Source organism: Carya illinoinensis, chromosome 5, assembly GCF_018687715.1.
Source record: "Carya illinoinensis cultivar Pawnee chromosome 5, C.illinoinensisPawnee_v1, whole genome shotgun sequence".
Lineage (NCBI taxonomy): Eukaryota > Viridiplantae > Streptophyta > Magnoliopsida > Fagales > Juglandaceae > Carya > Carya illinoinensis.
The window spans coordinates 11,860,150-11,874,079 of NC_056756.1; the positions used below are offsets into that span (position 1 = coordinate 11,860,150).

A 13,930-nucleotide genomic window follows, 5' to 3' on the forward strand; every position below is an offset into this window, starting at 1 on the left:
GACTCAAATATATGACGAAATCAAATGAATCAAAGAAATTCAAGAGAAATCATGAAGCACGTATTACTTTTTTCAAAAGCCGTTTAAAAATTGGTAGTATTTCCTCGATCCAAATTTCATTAGCTAGGTACGTATATATATATATATATTGTTCAAAGATATTATTCCTAAATATATATAAATATATATATATATATATATATATATTTGTGCATGTTTTTTATTACGTAGATGACCAATTTAGCTCTTTTTTTTTTTTTTTTAAATATTAGCAGCGTGATTGCATATTATTATAAGTAAATGAGTGACAAAAAGTACTGCATGCATGTCAATATGCCTTTTAAATCGAAAACTTTGGCCCTAAAGGGCGCTGAGCAGAAAGCAAAGGCTAACAGTAGCGTTACGTCAACAATATTTATGCATTCAAAGATCGAAGATTAGATCGCTAAAAAGGGCAGAAGAACCAACGGTGTCAATCTTTATTTGCGTCATTTCATTTCCCCTAACCAGATATAAAGCAATCATAAACTTTATTTATATGATTGAAACAATTAATGAGATTAGTGACGCAAAATGGATAGGTTTGAATTAAGGCATGAATGATTGGGATCGATCGATCCTAAACACTAACAATTAGATGCATGAAGATCCATTCCGTATATATATTCTCGCGTAAGCAATTCATGATCCATCACGTACAATAATTAACAGATAGACCAAAATTAATTAAAACGTTTTCTTTTAAGAAAAATACATTGATAGCTGGCGCCCGCCGGCCACCGTATTAATGATAAACTCATGCATGGTCTAAAGGAGCCCTCTTTTGAGAAGATGATGTACTGCACTCCTTAAAGCAGCTAATTAGTGACCACATACACCCAAAATAAAAATCTTAAAAGAAAAAGACGATCTACTGTACACTCCTGTACAGAGCAGCTGGCTGTGGCCCTGAATCGCCTCCACCTAGCAATATTCGCAAAGCAAATCCTAAAACAGGTAATAAAAACAAGAAAGAATAACAACCTCATTATTACTATAGCTCATCAAATTTGTCCTCTTTCTTCCTAGTAACGTTTGTACAAACGTTAAATAGACAAGTTTCTTATAAATTTTTTTTGTAAAAAAATATATCTTATTAATAAAAGATCGTTTCTTTTACACTTTTTTTAGATAAAGTCTACTTTTTTATAAAGACTTGTTCTACAAATCGTTTCTTTTCTTTCTTATATATATATATATATACACACGTACACACATAACGCAAAAGAACGAAGGAATTAAGGGCTAGCTAGCTTCAAGAAGAAAAAAGCCAGAACGTGCGTTCCCATATACCACACGAAATGTTCTAGCTAGTTTCCATGTAGACACTATCAGACAAATAGACAATGTATTGGACGGAAAGTGATTAAAAATAAAAGCTTGTGAACATCGTGTAAGAGTGAGAGATCTAGAGAGAGGGGGTGGTACGATTGACACTTAGGGCTGATTCGGCGAGAGAGAAATATAGAAAGAAATTAAGAGAAAAAAGAAACGGCTAAAAATGAGTGTTTTGGAGAGGTCACGTGAATCGAGCTCTACCCTCGACAACTAATAGTTTGCGTTATGCCAGTAACGTAAAAACCCTAGCTAAGCTCCCTTTCAACCTCGTTACGCGCTTTCTCCAGGCGCGTCCAATATTTCTCATCCTCCTGTTGAAATGGCCCAAATGCATGTAACCGCGATCCTCCCGCCTACATCATCTTCACACAATATTGCTACATGATGAGTCCAATTGAAAGCCGAAATATTATTTGAAGAACGACTGATTAATTTAATGAATTCTATAATTAATCAATTTATTAAATTAGAGTACTATTGATGATGATTTTAAATGTGATATTTTAGTATTAATAAAAAGAATTTAAATATATTCTATAATGCAGTCCAAACATTTAAAATCATACCTATGTAAAAAAATTTTAAAATAAGAGTTATTTTATAATTAACTTCAATAAGAATATGATATATATAAATATAAATAGCTTAATTAAGCATTTAATTTATGTATTTGACCTCAATTGTCTTCGTTTTTTTTTTTTCTTCGCTTCAAATGTTCCCTCTATGAAAAAAAGAAATACCCTTTAGCTATATTTTATAAGGTCATGAAAATTAGTATTTTGTGCACAATCACAAACTAATTTAATATAAACTTATTATTCAGCTCCTATTTTCTTATTCATGATTCAAATAAAGTACTACATAATCTCATGTTGCATATTTTTATTTTTTCTATCCTTATTATCTAATATAATGATGAAAAGTTAACACACACACACATATATATATATATATATATATATGTATATATATAGTTGATCTATCGTATCCTTGTACAAGAAGTAGGCCTGTGCTAAAAAAAAAAAAAAAATGACCCGACCCGCCTGATACAAAATAAAAAATAAAACTAATTTCACAAACACAAATGAATGAAAGAGACTTTTAAATTAGTTGGAATCATTTCAAATCGGTATGAATGCCCAATTAAATTAGTAATGCTATTCATCATCCTAATTCTCATCATCTTACCATCATCCTATGACGTGATATTAGATTATTAAAAATTATTTATTGTATTTTATTTGTAAATTTATTATCTAATGCCACATTATAAGATGATGAAAAGATGAGAATTAAGTTGATGAATAAATTTTTTTCAGCTGAATATGTTTTGAATATTAAACCGTTTTTAGCCTTTAGGTACCATTCCCCAGCATACTGAATTTTGCGGCATTTGAGTGGGCGAGTTTCGACACGCGAGGGTGGGCGGCAGTGGGAGTGGGATTGCGGTTGAGTGAATGATTTTATGGTACGCTACCTACTAATGCCCCCACCTGTCATGAACCCAGAACGAGTTCAATACGCACGCATACTCTTCTGTTTCTCTCCTCGGCATGTGTATATAAATGAAGCTCCATGAGCCTTATTTTTCCATCCCTCTCCAACCTTCACTGTCTGCAAGAGATTCCTGGGTTTGGCTAAGACAGAGAGCTAGGTTTCTTCAGGACCTGCATTTGTCTTTTGGGAGAGAGATCAGAGAGGGGGTGTAGGGTGGGGAATTTTTGCTCTTCATTTTCGATATGGCAATTATGAACAATCACCACGCATGGACATTTACCTTCGGCATCTTAGGTAAATGTCAAAATACATGCTCTCATTGCCCACCTATTACGTTCATAATCTTTGTCTTTCTATAAATACATATATAGAAAGAATAATTCTGATAGCTAGTTAGGTTTTGTCAGAATACGTAGGGCTGCAACCACCAACTTTATTTAGTTCGGACCAGGACCAATTCTCGTCTCTAGTACTCTTGTTTGTTCTCGATCTTCTTCTTCTTTGGTTAATTAGTCCGAGTATACTTTCACATAAAGTTCCAAGGTTTTTGTGCACTCTTATTCTATAGTACGTATGTTATTTTTGGCTTAAGCGAATTGGTTCGATTCCCTAATTCTGCTTTTAGCTTTTCCTCTTCTCTGATTTGATCTCTCTCTCTCTCTCCCTCTCTCTCTCTTAACGAATGTGTGCTTTTAGTTATGTACTATAGTAGATATTAACTTTTTTACTTGTAACGTTAATATATATTATATGATCTTCTATTACTTTTTTGTATGAATAGTACTGGTGTGTGATGCTCTAATGGATGATGCACCAGCTTTCTCATACAGAGATTAGAATATATGTATGTATGTATGTATGTATGTATGTATGTGTGTGTGTGTGTGTGTATTATTTCTCCAAATGAATATCAAGAACTAGTAAGATCGATGAGTTATCACGTATGCATTTTATTGAATTTTGTTGATATGTAGCCGTGTTTCCGGTTATGAGTTGTTCTCCTGGTGTATGTTTCCGTGACCCATTACACAAGGATACTAATTAGTGAGTTTTCCTAAAAACTAAATATATAATTAATTTCTACTCTGTTCAATGCTATATAGGTAACATCATTTCATTCATGGTGTACTTGGCTCCACTGTAAGTATTCTATTTCTCCAACTTTGTTTCAGTTGCTTACATGCAATTTATTATTATTATTATTATTATTATTATTATTATTATTATTATTATTATTATTTCATCAATAAGGGTTTAAGGAATATACATGATATATATGACGATAATTATATTGCAGGCCGACATTTTGCCGAATTTTCAGAAAGAAATCAACTGAAGGTTTCCAATCGATACCTTATCTGGTGGCATTGTTCAGTGCCATGCTTTGGCTGTACTACGCGTTACAAAAAAAAGATGCCGTGCTTCTCATCACCATCAACCTATTTGGATGTTTCATAGAGATGATTTACATCAGCATGTTCCTTGCTTACGCCCCAAAGGCTCCCAGGGTAAGCATGCATCATGATATATATATATATAGTAATTTTTACCAAGACGGCCTATATTTATATATATATGATTTGATTTAATTACCCATTTTCTTGTTCTAATAATTTTGATTTTTAAATTTTAATTGACTGCAGAATATGACCCTCAAAATGTTTGCTTCTATGAACATGGGGGTGTTTTCCTTGATAGTTGTCACTTCACAGTTTTTGGTGAAAAGTTCATACCGTGTCCAAGTTCTGGGATGGATATGTGTTGCAATTTCTGTGTGTGTGTTTGCAGCTCCCTTGAGCATTGTGGTGAGCAGAAAAGCATTCAAAACTATAATTTTCATATTTCTTTTCTTTGATTTATAATTAATTTTCTATCATTACTTCTTTTAGGCACAGGTAATTCGATCCAGGAGTGTTGAGTTTATGCCGTTCAGCCTATCATTTTTCCTCACATTGAGTGCCATAATGTGGTTTGGTTATGGTCTGTTCCTGAAGGATATTTGCGTTGCAGTAAGTATATATATATAACTCTTCCATCCGCAAAACTCTCTCCCGGCTTATTTCCTATATATTAATTACGTAATTGTGATCAGCCATTAATTTTCATCTTACTTTGTGTGTTGTTTTCCTGAATAATTTCTAGCTCCCAAACGTCCTGGGTTTTATCCTGGGGCTACTTCAAATGCTGCTGTACGCAATATACAGAAACAAAACCAAGAAGGTCACAGGGGAGAAGAAATTCCCAGAGCACATAAAAAGCATTGTGATCATAAGCACGCTAGGGGCTTCTGAAGTCTACCCGGTCGATGCTCAGCCATATGCTGATGGTGGTGATCCTGATGTGAAAAAAGATGGCGCGAAAGAAGAGCATGAAGAACAAATTAGAGACGAGCCTGATGAGAAAAGCATGGAAAGCCCGGGTCCTGATCTCCACGCAATCGAATGTGCAGTTTAATTATTCGCATGTACTGTCACCGTCTTGTCTCTAGAGCACTGGGATCGTGATCTGCCCAAAAAGTGCCTATCTATGTCTCCTATGCTGCATTTTGTTTCCCTCTCCCTCTCCCTCTCCCTCTCTCTCGCTCGCTTGCTCGCGCGTGCATGGCACGTGATTGCTGTCCTATGTGTGAATCAAACAACAATGTTCATCGTTGTTGATCTTTATTCCAGAAAACCTTTGTGATATATGTTGATGATAAAAAAAACAGGTGGGTTTTGATTTGCAAATGGCAATACCTATTAATGTTTCTGTTATTAATTGTTTTTTCACCTCAGCATGCATTATTAATTGAGACTATATATATACAGAGAGAGAGAGAGAGAGAGGTTCGTCCACACAAGCACGATTGAGCTTTCTGCCAAAGGTGCTAGCCCATACGCAAGTCATACCTTCTTGAGAGGAGCCTTTATACCCTCCAGAAAGGTTGTGATGCTCTTTTTCACCTTTTTATTTTTTATTTTTTTTTTGAATTGTTTGTAGCACTTTCTCGAGCCAATGGCCAATCAAATTAAATCTCCCTCGATTCCTTTGAACTTTAAAGTTAATCACGATTCACAAATGATCTCTTGTACCAGACGGCCGCCTCATGAATCATGATGAATATCATATCAATAATCAATTGTAGCACCTTTTACGGCTGCTTTAAAGACTTAGACTCATTTTAATAGTAAGAATATTTCATAATATCTATGAATAGTAATTAAATAATTTTTAAATAGTAATAAAATATTTTTTAAATAATTTGTGAATATATAGTAGTGAAATTATCTAATAATATCTTAGAACAATTGTATTAAAAAGAAACGAATATCTCATAATTCTAGTTGGTTTGGGTGTTGAAAAGTGTTGACCAGAGTTGTGAATAGAAATAAAAAATAGATAAAAAGTAATAATAATGTAATGAATAGTAATAAAAAATAGGTAAAAAGTAATGAATAATAGTAAAAATAGGTGAAAAGTAATAATAAAGTAATGAATAGTAGTGAGAAGTGTTGAGAAGAGTTGAGATGTTTTCTTGTCTTTTGAAAAATGAGACAGAAAAAGTTGAATAAAAATATTATAAAGTTAAAATAAATTTTGAATTTTATTTTTTATTTTATAGTTTAAAAAAGTTGTATTAGTAGTTAGAGGAAATACTTCAAATAAAGAAAAAATTTAATTTTTATGTTTTGTTTTTAAGTTTGTAAAAGTCATAATAATTAGCTAAGTAATGATTACATGAAAAGTTTAAAATTTGAAATTGAAAAGTATTTTGTGTTTGAGTGATTTTTAGAAAGGAAATTATGAAAAGTTTTGAAAATTTTTAATCTTATCTCATTTGCCAAATGTATCCAATTCTTGATTGATTCTTCTTTAATTAAAAAACAATTTTTATTGCTTATCAATTCTTTTAAAATATTCATTTAAAATTAAAAAAGTGAAAAGAACAAAAGAATAGATCACAAGGGAGGAAAATGGGGGCTGTGTGGCACTGCCCTTCAAACTAATTATCTATGGCAAATCCAGGTATATATGTAGTTCATAGGTCATGACTGAATAAGTGAATAAGCCATCACAACAGCCTGATCTTTTCTTTTATTTCTACCATTTTCTTTCCTAGCAAATAAGAGGAATTAGGATCACCCTACTTGCCCAAATTCAATACTGAGTCAGGGGAGACCGATCTTCAATAAGGCCTAGCCATCACAGACTAGTTGGGCTCAGGCGTCCATCTATCGAACTACGTATGTAACAAAAGAGAAAAGTTTGATGCTTTGACATGTGAGAGAACTTTTATTGAGAAAGAATTTTCTCTGTTGTGTATTAATCAATGATTTTACATCTTATATATCATGTACAGAGCTCGTGTATAGCCTACAAAAATTATAGGCTATACAAACAAAGTAAGAAATGCTAAAGCCTTTTTGTGCCATCTGATTCTTTCTCAATTCCAATACTTCTCTTGCTTGTGTCTTTTGTACAATTAACATTGCATGTAGATGTAGCTTGAGCTGGTGGCTGTGCTGGCAGATTGCTTGCCAACTAGTTACCTTGTATTTCATCACTTAACAACATACGTATGTGTAGTACCACGTCAAGTTATCACACCATACATAATTTTTTATTTTTTATCTTAAAAAATACGTGATATAGGAATGATAAATAAAAGAATTTAATTAAAAAATATAAAACATGTATAATTTGTAATATAGGATGGTGTAACAAAACCCTTTCAATTATTTCAAAATTAATTAGAAGCAGATCATCCTGAAAAGTGGGTTTTTAAGCACCTTTAGACTTATTAATTTCGTGTTATAAATATTTGGTGATCAAAAGAAGGAAACTAAAAGGATAATTAAATAAAGAAAGTATAGAGGCAAGTGAATAGAGCGAGAGCAAGCAAGAGGAGGAAATAGAGAGCAATGGAATTTGCTCCCCGGCCTTCTCAATGAGGAATGCCTGGAGATCAAATTCATGTACTCCCAAACCCTTTATCAAACAATTAGAGAGCAGTGGAAGACGAAGTTGATAAAAAAATACAAGAGCAGTACCGGCACGATGTAGGACGCATTCAGGATAAACTAACAGTTTAGTTTGGCAAGTTGCTGAAAAAGACAAGGTACAGGGTAACAAGAAGCACAAAAAGACGATGTAGGACGAATGACTAGACCTGTTTACTCTCAAAACTTTTTAAAACGTCCTATTCTTCTGCTCCCATTCACCTAGCAGATTATTTACAATTTTTTTTTCTTTTTTGTTTTCTTCTCCTTCTTTTCTGTAAAAAAATTAAAAAAATAAATAAAGAGGAAAAAGTAAAATTAGAAAACATATGGGCACCAGGTCATCAGTCCTCTTGCAATTACCCCCATCTACTCTCACTCACATCAGATTCCAACATTTCTTCACATGGCGTGGCAATACGGCTGGAGTGGAGCCAAGGTGGAATATGGTGCCCCCTGAGTGTACACTGGCACTATCCATTATTACCATCAAAACTGCCTTGTGCACTTTGTCGTCTTTTCTCTCGCCAATTCTCTCCCCACATCTTGGCCTCAGCAACAGCTCGTTCTCTAATTAGATCCCTGTTTAACATCTTCGCAGTTTCTTTCGGGGAGTCATCTTTCTCAGATCCTTCGAAGTCCCACCTCCGACCAGACCCTCCACTTTCTTCATTCTTAGAAATCCTTCCACCTCTGTCATCTCTGTTTCTTCTTTCATCCCTATCACCCGAACCTCTGTGGCCATGCCCAGAAGCTGTTTTAGGATCATAGGCCTGGTTTGCAAGATACGAGAGGGCAGTGACCACATCCCCAATGAGAGGACGGGTGGCAGCCTGTTCTTGGATGCACATGGATGCCACAGCTAGAGCCTGGTACAGACCCCTCATTGGATACCTCCCTTGCAGCCGTGGATCTACCAATTTTGAAAATTTTCTACGGTCATTGAACAGTGGACGTGCCTGCATACACATAAAAACTTCATCACTACTTGTGTCTCACATAAATTTTGTGTTTGGGGTGTTTTGGGGGGGGGGGGGGGGGGGGGGGTGGAGTCTGGACATATGAGACCCACACAGCCGGCATGAGAAGACTACACAAACAAGAAATAAAGGGAATTACCCATGCGACAAGATTCTGTTCTCCATGGGGCCTGCTGCCATCAATAGCCTTACGTCCAGTAATAAGCTCTAAAAAGACCACCCCAAAACTGTAGACATCAGACTTCACTGTCAATTGTCCAGTCATGGCATACTCAGGAGCACAATAACCGTAAGTGCCCATTACTCTGGTGGAAACATGTGACTTGTCTCCTACAGGACCAAGCTTTGCGAGTCCAAAATCAGAAAGCTTTGGTTGAAATGCTTCATCCAATAAGATATTGGACGATTTGAAATCCCTATAAATAACAGGCGGATTTGCTTTGTCATGCAGGTATTCCAAACCTTTAGCTGCACCAGCAGCTATTTTCATCCTTGTGTTCCAATCAAGTGGTTCTTTATCAGGTGGAAGATCTGCAGAAAAAGAAATGCACTATTGATGAAAAGTTTTTTTTATAAGTAAAAAGAAGTTATATGAAAGCATACAGCTTAAATTGTGATTTACATGCGTCAATTTCATCCAAATCATCAAACAGAATTAGTTCACAGTAGCTTTATAATTAAGTTCCAAATGTATTCCAACATGGAGTGCACTAGCAATTAAAGTGACTTCCTATTTAGCAAACCCACCATCGACAAGACAAATCTTGCCACGCCATAAAGCATGAGATGGAGTATTCATTTGCCCACTTGCACGGCAATCAAATTCCATAATTAACTGGCAAAATCTAGATAAAGAGTAAACAGGGTTGAATAATTGCGTGAAGGAGAATATCAATTGCTGAGACATGTTAGCCACATCAGCAGTTCTCACATAGTTAATCTCATTGAATCTCAATTCCTTGGACTGCAATATGGAGTTTTATCAAAGCTTCAAATATCCAAAATACAAAATTGTTTACTAGAGGAGAACAGTGTTGTCACTTCCTTGAGTTTTGTGTATACGGAAAAAGAAGCTTAGAACAATCTAGTACATAAAAGCCCATGGGCAAGTCAACTTTATTAATAACCTACTATAAAAGTCAATATTGTTATTACGATCTGCAAACATCTAGTAGAGCAATCCCTCGGAAGATAGTCCAAATCATGGGTAAAGAATCATTAATCATTTGGATTAAAATTAAACCTATCCCAATAACCCAGAACTTCCTGACAAAAGATACCATTTAAATATAATACAATACATAGAATTCACAAAGGAACCACAGATTGTGTTAATTCAAGTCTAGAAAATGAGACAAGAAGATAAACATGCAAGACAGTGCATCAGAAAAATGAATATCCATTAACAGCACAAGGAGTTTAGAAAAGATGCGAAAATGAGTGGGGATGTTAAAACAGGAATAAATAAATAAAAAGGAACCCCCTTTGGTTTTCCTCAGGTGAACAGATTTTTTTTTTTTTGGTAAGTCAAGGTGAACAAATTTTACTTGACATACACCAAACAAGTTTTAAGTCCTATAATAATCCTTCAAGATTACTAGTTTCTTACCAAATTCTATTTAAGCTCAAAAGAGCGCATAACAGGGGAAAAAGAAAGCAACTATATCAGATCTTAGAGCCAACATTGGTTTTTGATTGAACATCTCAACTAGGGCTGCTCATAGGATTTCAAAGAACCGAATCCCTTCTGATCTTACTCTTGTCGTTCCTCTTGAAAATTATTTTCTAGTCATTCTATGACAAAGTTCATTAATAGTGTTCTTCCTTTTGTTGAAAGCTCTCTGGTGACATGGTTTAAATTGTGATTTATCGATATCAATAAACTTCATTGGCTGCAATTACCACGGCCATAAACTTAAGAAACCAAACTAAATGAGAGAGGACCAAACTTCTGATCAGAGAAAAAGAGTAACAAGCAACCAGATGTTACCATGAAGGTGATCTTCGAGAGAACCCAAGGGCATGAATTCATATACAAGAAGCCGCTGGTCCCCATCGGCACAATAGCCAATCAGACTCACTAGGTTAGGGTGATGCAGGAGGCTAAGCATGAGAACCTCCACCAGAAACTCCCTGTTACCCTGAAGACCATTTCTGTCCAATTGTTTAACAGCAACAATCTGCAAAAGACAACAAACAGAGTCAAGGAACCACATATATGTATACCAAAAGAAATTAGGAGCTCCTAGAATTGGGGCATATTATTAGGTCTTCAGCATTTCAATCTTGACACGAGAATAAAATGGTCATTAAACTTGTAGCTTCCGTGACATTTATTTTATATTTTCCTCTTTGTACACAGAAAAATCATTATAGGAAGCAAATAAGATGCTTCACCAGTGACTTGCTAAAATGGTCACTGTTCTCCCAAGCCCAACAATTCTACAGCTTCTAATCATGGATCGCAAATAAGTGGTGAACTAGAAATGCATGGTACAGGAATCAGGAACAGTAGGATGTGACTAGGATGAGGAGTTTAACAAACATGCTTATTTCACCTTCCGTTCCAAATCTACCACGTTTTAAAGGCTTGTCACTGGTAATTTCATCCATATTTATGTCACCAGCACAACTGTTGTCTGTTACTTGGAAATTCTATGACCAATTCTTTTTTCTTTTTTTTTGTGTATATTAAAATATACTTGTTAACAAAGTTTACTGACAATGATTATATCATCCAATATGGATTTATTACTACTAGACCAAGCAACAATTAAAAAATTTACCTGACCAGTAGTCTCAAGTCTGCCCTTGTATACACGTCCAAATCCCCCTTCCCCTATGAAAGACTCTGGCCTGAAATTCATTGTTGCAGCTGCAAGCTCTCGAAAGGTGAATGTTTGAGCAGCGATATGAACACCAGGATGAATACCAGGCCCATCCTTGGGACCCGGTAATTCCCTTTTGGTCCCGGCATTACTTCTTGATTTAAGTCTGTCAGCTCCTACAAATTCCATCATAATGAAGAAATACAGATCCATAAGTATCACACAATTCCCAACCAGACATTCAGGGAGCCACTGTGCTTGAGACCTGAATTAGTTTAGACTCCAAAAACCAGAAAAATCGCCTCCTCAATTGCACAAACGAAGGGAACTCCATTAAACTATAATCCCAACCAGTAAGCAATCACTCTGCTACGCTTTGACCTTAAGATTTTGCAAATGATGATTACACTATATCCACCTATGAGTTAAATAATCAAATCAAAACATAGGTATCTTCCACTATTATTTGGAGCCAAAATCTCAACAGAACTAATAACCATTCAGATCGACCAAAGCAATCAAAATCACCATAAGATCTTAATTTGCAAAGAAGATATGTTAACTGGATCGAAATCTGGTGGGGTCTACTTAATCTATCCCCAGAAAAAATGACGTTTCATAATCCTTAGCAAAATAATTAATCATGAACACGTTGGAAAACATAAATAAATCAGAAATACCCAGATCAGATCAAGCAATCACATGCTAAAATACACACACCACACGCATATGAACTGAAGAACGTATTAAGAAATTTACAAATAGAAACGAGAATAATAAGATTCATACTTATAAAAAAAAATAATTAGAACTAACCAGAAGGCAATCCGGAAATGGCAGAAGGGACCATGGGTTGGCCTTGTTTTCGATCATCGCCTTCTTTTACGGGATTCAGCTTCTCCTCCTCCTTCGTGTCGAAACACGGAAAGCAACCCATTTCCCCAAATCAACTAAAAAAACCCGGCTTTTCTAGAACCCTTTAATCTCCAAGACCAAAAACAATACCGGATGTACCCAAAGCCAATCTACCGTTTCATATCTCAATCCAATTATCACCAAAATCCCATCGTACAGAAATCCAAGCTCTCTCTCTCTATATTCGATCAGTTTGGAGACGAGTATGTCAAAGGATTAAAGACAAAGCGACCGAATCCAAGTCCCACGCAGCAGCACCACCAGCAACGATAACAAAGAGAACTTTTTTTTTTTTTTTTAAGATTGCTTCGAATGGAACAGAGCTGGGAAGGAGCCGGGCTTGTCTTCGGCTTCGTTTACACTTCACTCAATATTTCACACACTCACCAGCACACGCCCTCCTTATATCAATCTCTTTCTGGCCTCAGCCCCCCACTATCTCCTAGTTTGACCAAATTAAATTTGGAATTTTCTATGCGCGCGTCTGCTCACTCTCCGAGTTTTTTCCCACTTGACATTTGACAAGACCTCGTTTTTAACTGCTTAGAACTAGTTTGAGAGTATTTACCGCTGTAGTAGTATAATACCATGTTCCTTAGTTCTTACCAACATTTAACGTTGTAGTTAGCCGGATTTAGCGTAGAGAATCGAGTGAACACAGTCGGAGAGACATGTCAAATGGCGAGACTGGCGGAAGATAAGGTAGATAGATGGAGATCCGGTTCCGTCGTTTTCAGTTCTGTTTTTGCCCATGATTCACGCCACCCGTGCCCTCTACGATTTTAAGGATACTTTTTGTGACTCTGTCTGAATACTATGAAATTCATGGACTTGCGTACTGACCTATACTTCAATCCTTTTGACTGGCGGTGTTTCATGCTTATATCATCTTTTGACGGTGTTTGACAAATTATGGAATTGATTTGCAATAATTTTTTAAAGCAAAAATATCAAATTAATATTAATAGTCCCTCAACATCCCCTCAAAAATCATATTATGGGATGTAGGATTATTTTATTTTTCATTAATTTCCTAAATTAAATTAAATTTTCATGTATTTTGACTTCCCAAAACTGATTATCGTGTACTTATCCTTCCAAATAAGAGATCAATGCATGCATGTTGGCTCATTAATGTAAGTCTAGAAGATGCATTTATTGGAGGTACAATAATAGCCTTTTCATATCATCATCGTTTCTAATCCAAATGTATTTACTATATACATGTATATTTAATATACATACATACAGGCTCTTGGCCTTCTGGATAAGCACAAGAAGTCTCCCGGCCACCTCAGATGCCCAGATTTCAACTTGAAACTGCTGCCAGATCATACAATCTAATACCAGTAGC

General features: G+C 35.4%; 2 protein-coding genes across 2 annotated transcripts; one reads left to right on the forward strand and one right to left on the reverse strand.

Annotated features, from left to right (window-relative positions):
- Window positions 1–2,960: 2,960 nt before the first annotated feature.
- On the forward strand, window positions 2,961–5,600 carry LOC122309703 (bidirectional sugar transporter N3-like). Its single transcript, XM_043123280.1, has 6 exons — window positions 2,961–3,168; window positions 3,978–4,014; window positions 4,172–4,382; window positions 4,518–4,679; window positions 4,764–4,883; window positions 5,017–5,600. Exons 1-6 carry the CDS (start codon window positions 3,117–3,119, stop codon window positions 5,326–5,328), a joined length of 894 nt encoding a protein of 297 aa, XP_042979214.1. The 5' UTR covers window positions 2,961–3,116; the 3' UTR covers window positions 5,329–5,600.
- Window positions 5,601–7,878: 2,278 nt separating this feature from the next.
- LOC122309702 (serine/threonine-protein kinase PBS1) lies at window positions 7,879–13,229 on the reverse strand. Its single transcript, XM_043123279.1, has 5 exons — window positions 12,478–13,229; window positions 11,620–11,837; window positions 10,824–11,013; window positions 8,973–9,364; window positions 7,879–8,812 (listed from the first exon to the last, which is right to left on the reverse strand). Exons 1-5 carry the CDS (start codon window positions 12,596–12,598, stop codon window positions 8,327–8,329), a joined length of 1,407 nt encoding a protein of 468 aa, XP_042979213.1. The 5' UTR covers window positions 12,599–13,229; the 3' UTR covers window positions 7,879–8,326.
- Window positions 13,230–13,930: the final 701 nt, after the last annotated feature.

What these genes read in the sequence shown, in the direction of transcription:
- LOC122309703 (XM_043123280.1), top strand. Translation starts at nt 3,117, where the DNA reads ATGGCAATTATGAACAATCACCACGCATGGACATTTACCTTCGGCATC. An exon ending in ATGGTGTACTTGGCTCCACT is followed by an intron (nt 4,015 to 4,171) that starts GTAAGTATTCTA and finishes ATTATATTGCAG; the next exon opens with GCCGACATTTTGCCGAATTT. An exon ending in CAGCTCCCTTGAGCATTGTG is followed by an intron (nt 4,680 to 4,763) that starts GTGAGCAGAAAA and finishes TACTTCTTTTAG; the next exon opens with GCACAGGTAATTCGATCCAG.
- LOC122309702 (XM_043123279.1), bottom strand. Translation starts at nt 12,598, where the DNA reads ATGGGTTGCTTTCCGTGTTTCGACACGAAGGAGGAGGAGAAGCTGAAT. An exon ending in GACTTGAGACTACTGGTCAG is followed by an intron (nt 11,014 to 11,619) that starts GTAAATTTTTTA and finishes TGTCTTTTGCAG; the next exon opens with ATTGTTGCTGTTAAACAATT. An exon ending in TCTCGAAGATCACCTTCATG is followed by an intron (nt 9,365 to 10,823) that starts GTAACATCTGGT and finishes CTTTTTCTGCAG; the next exon opens with ATCTTCCACCTGATAAAGAA.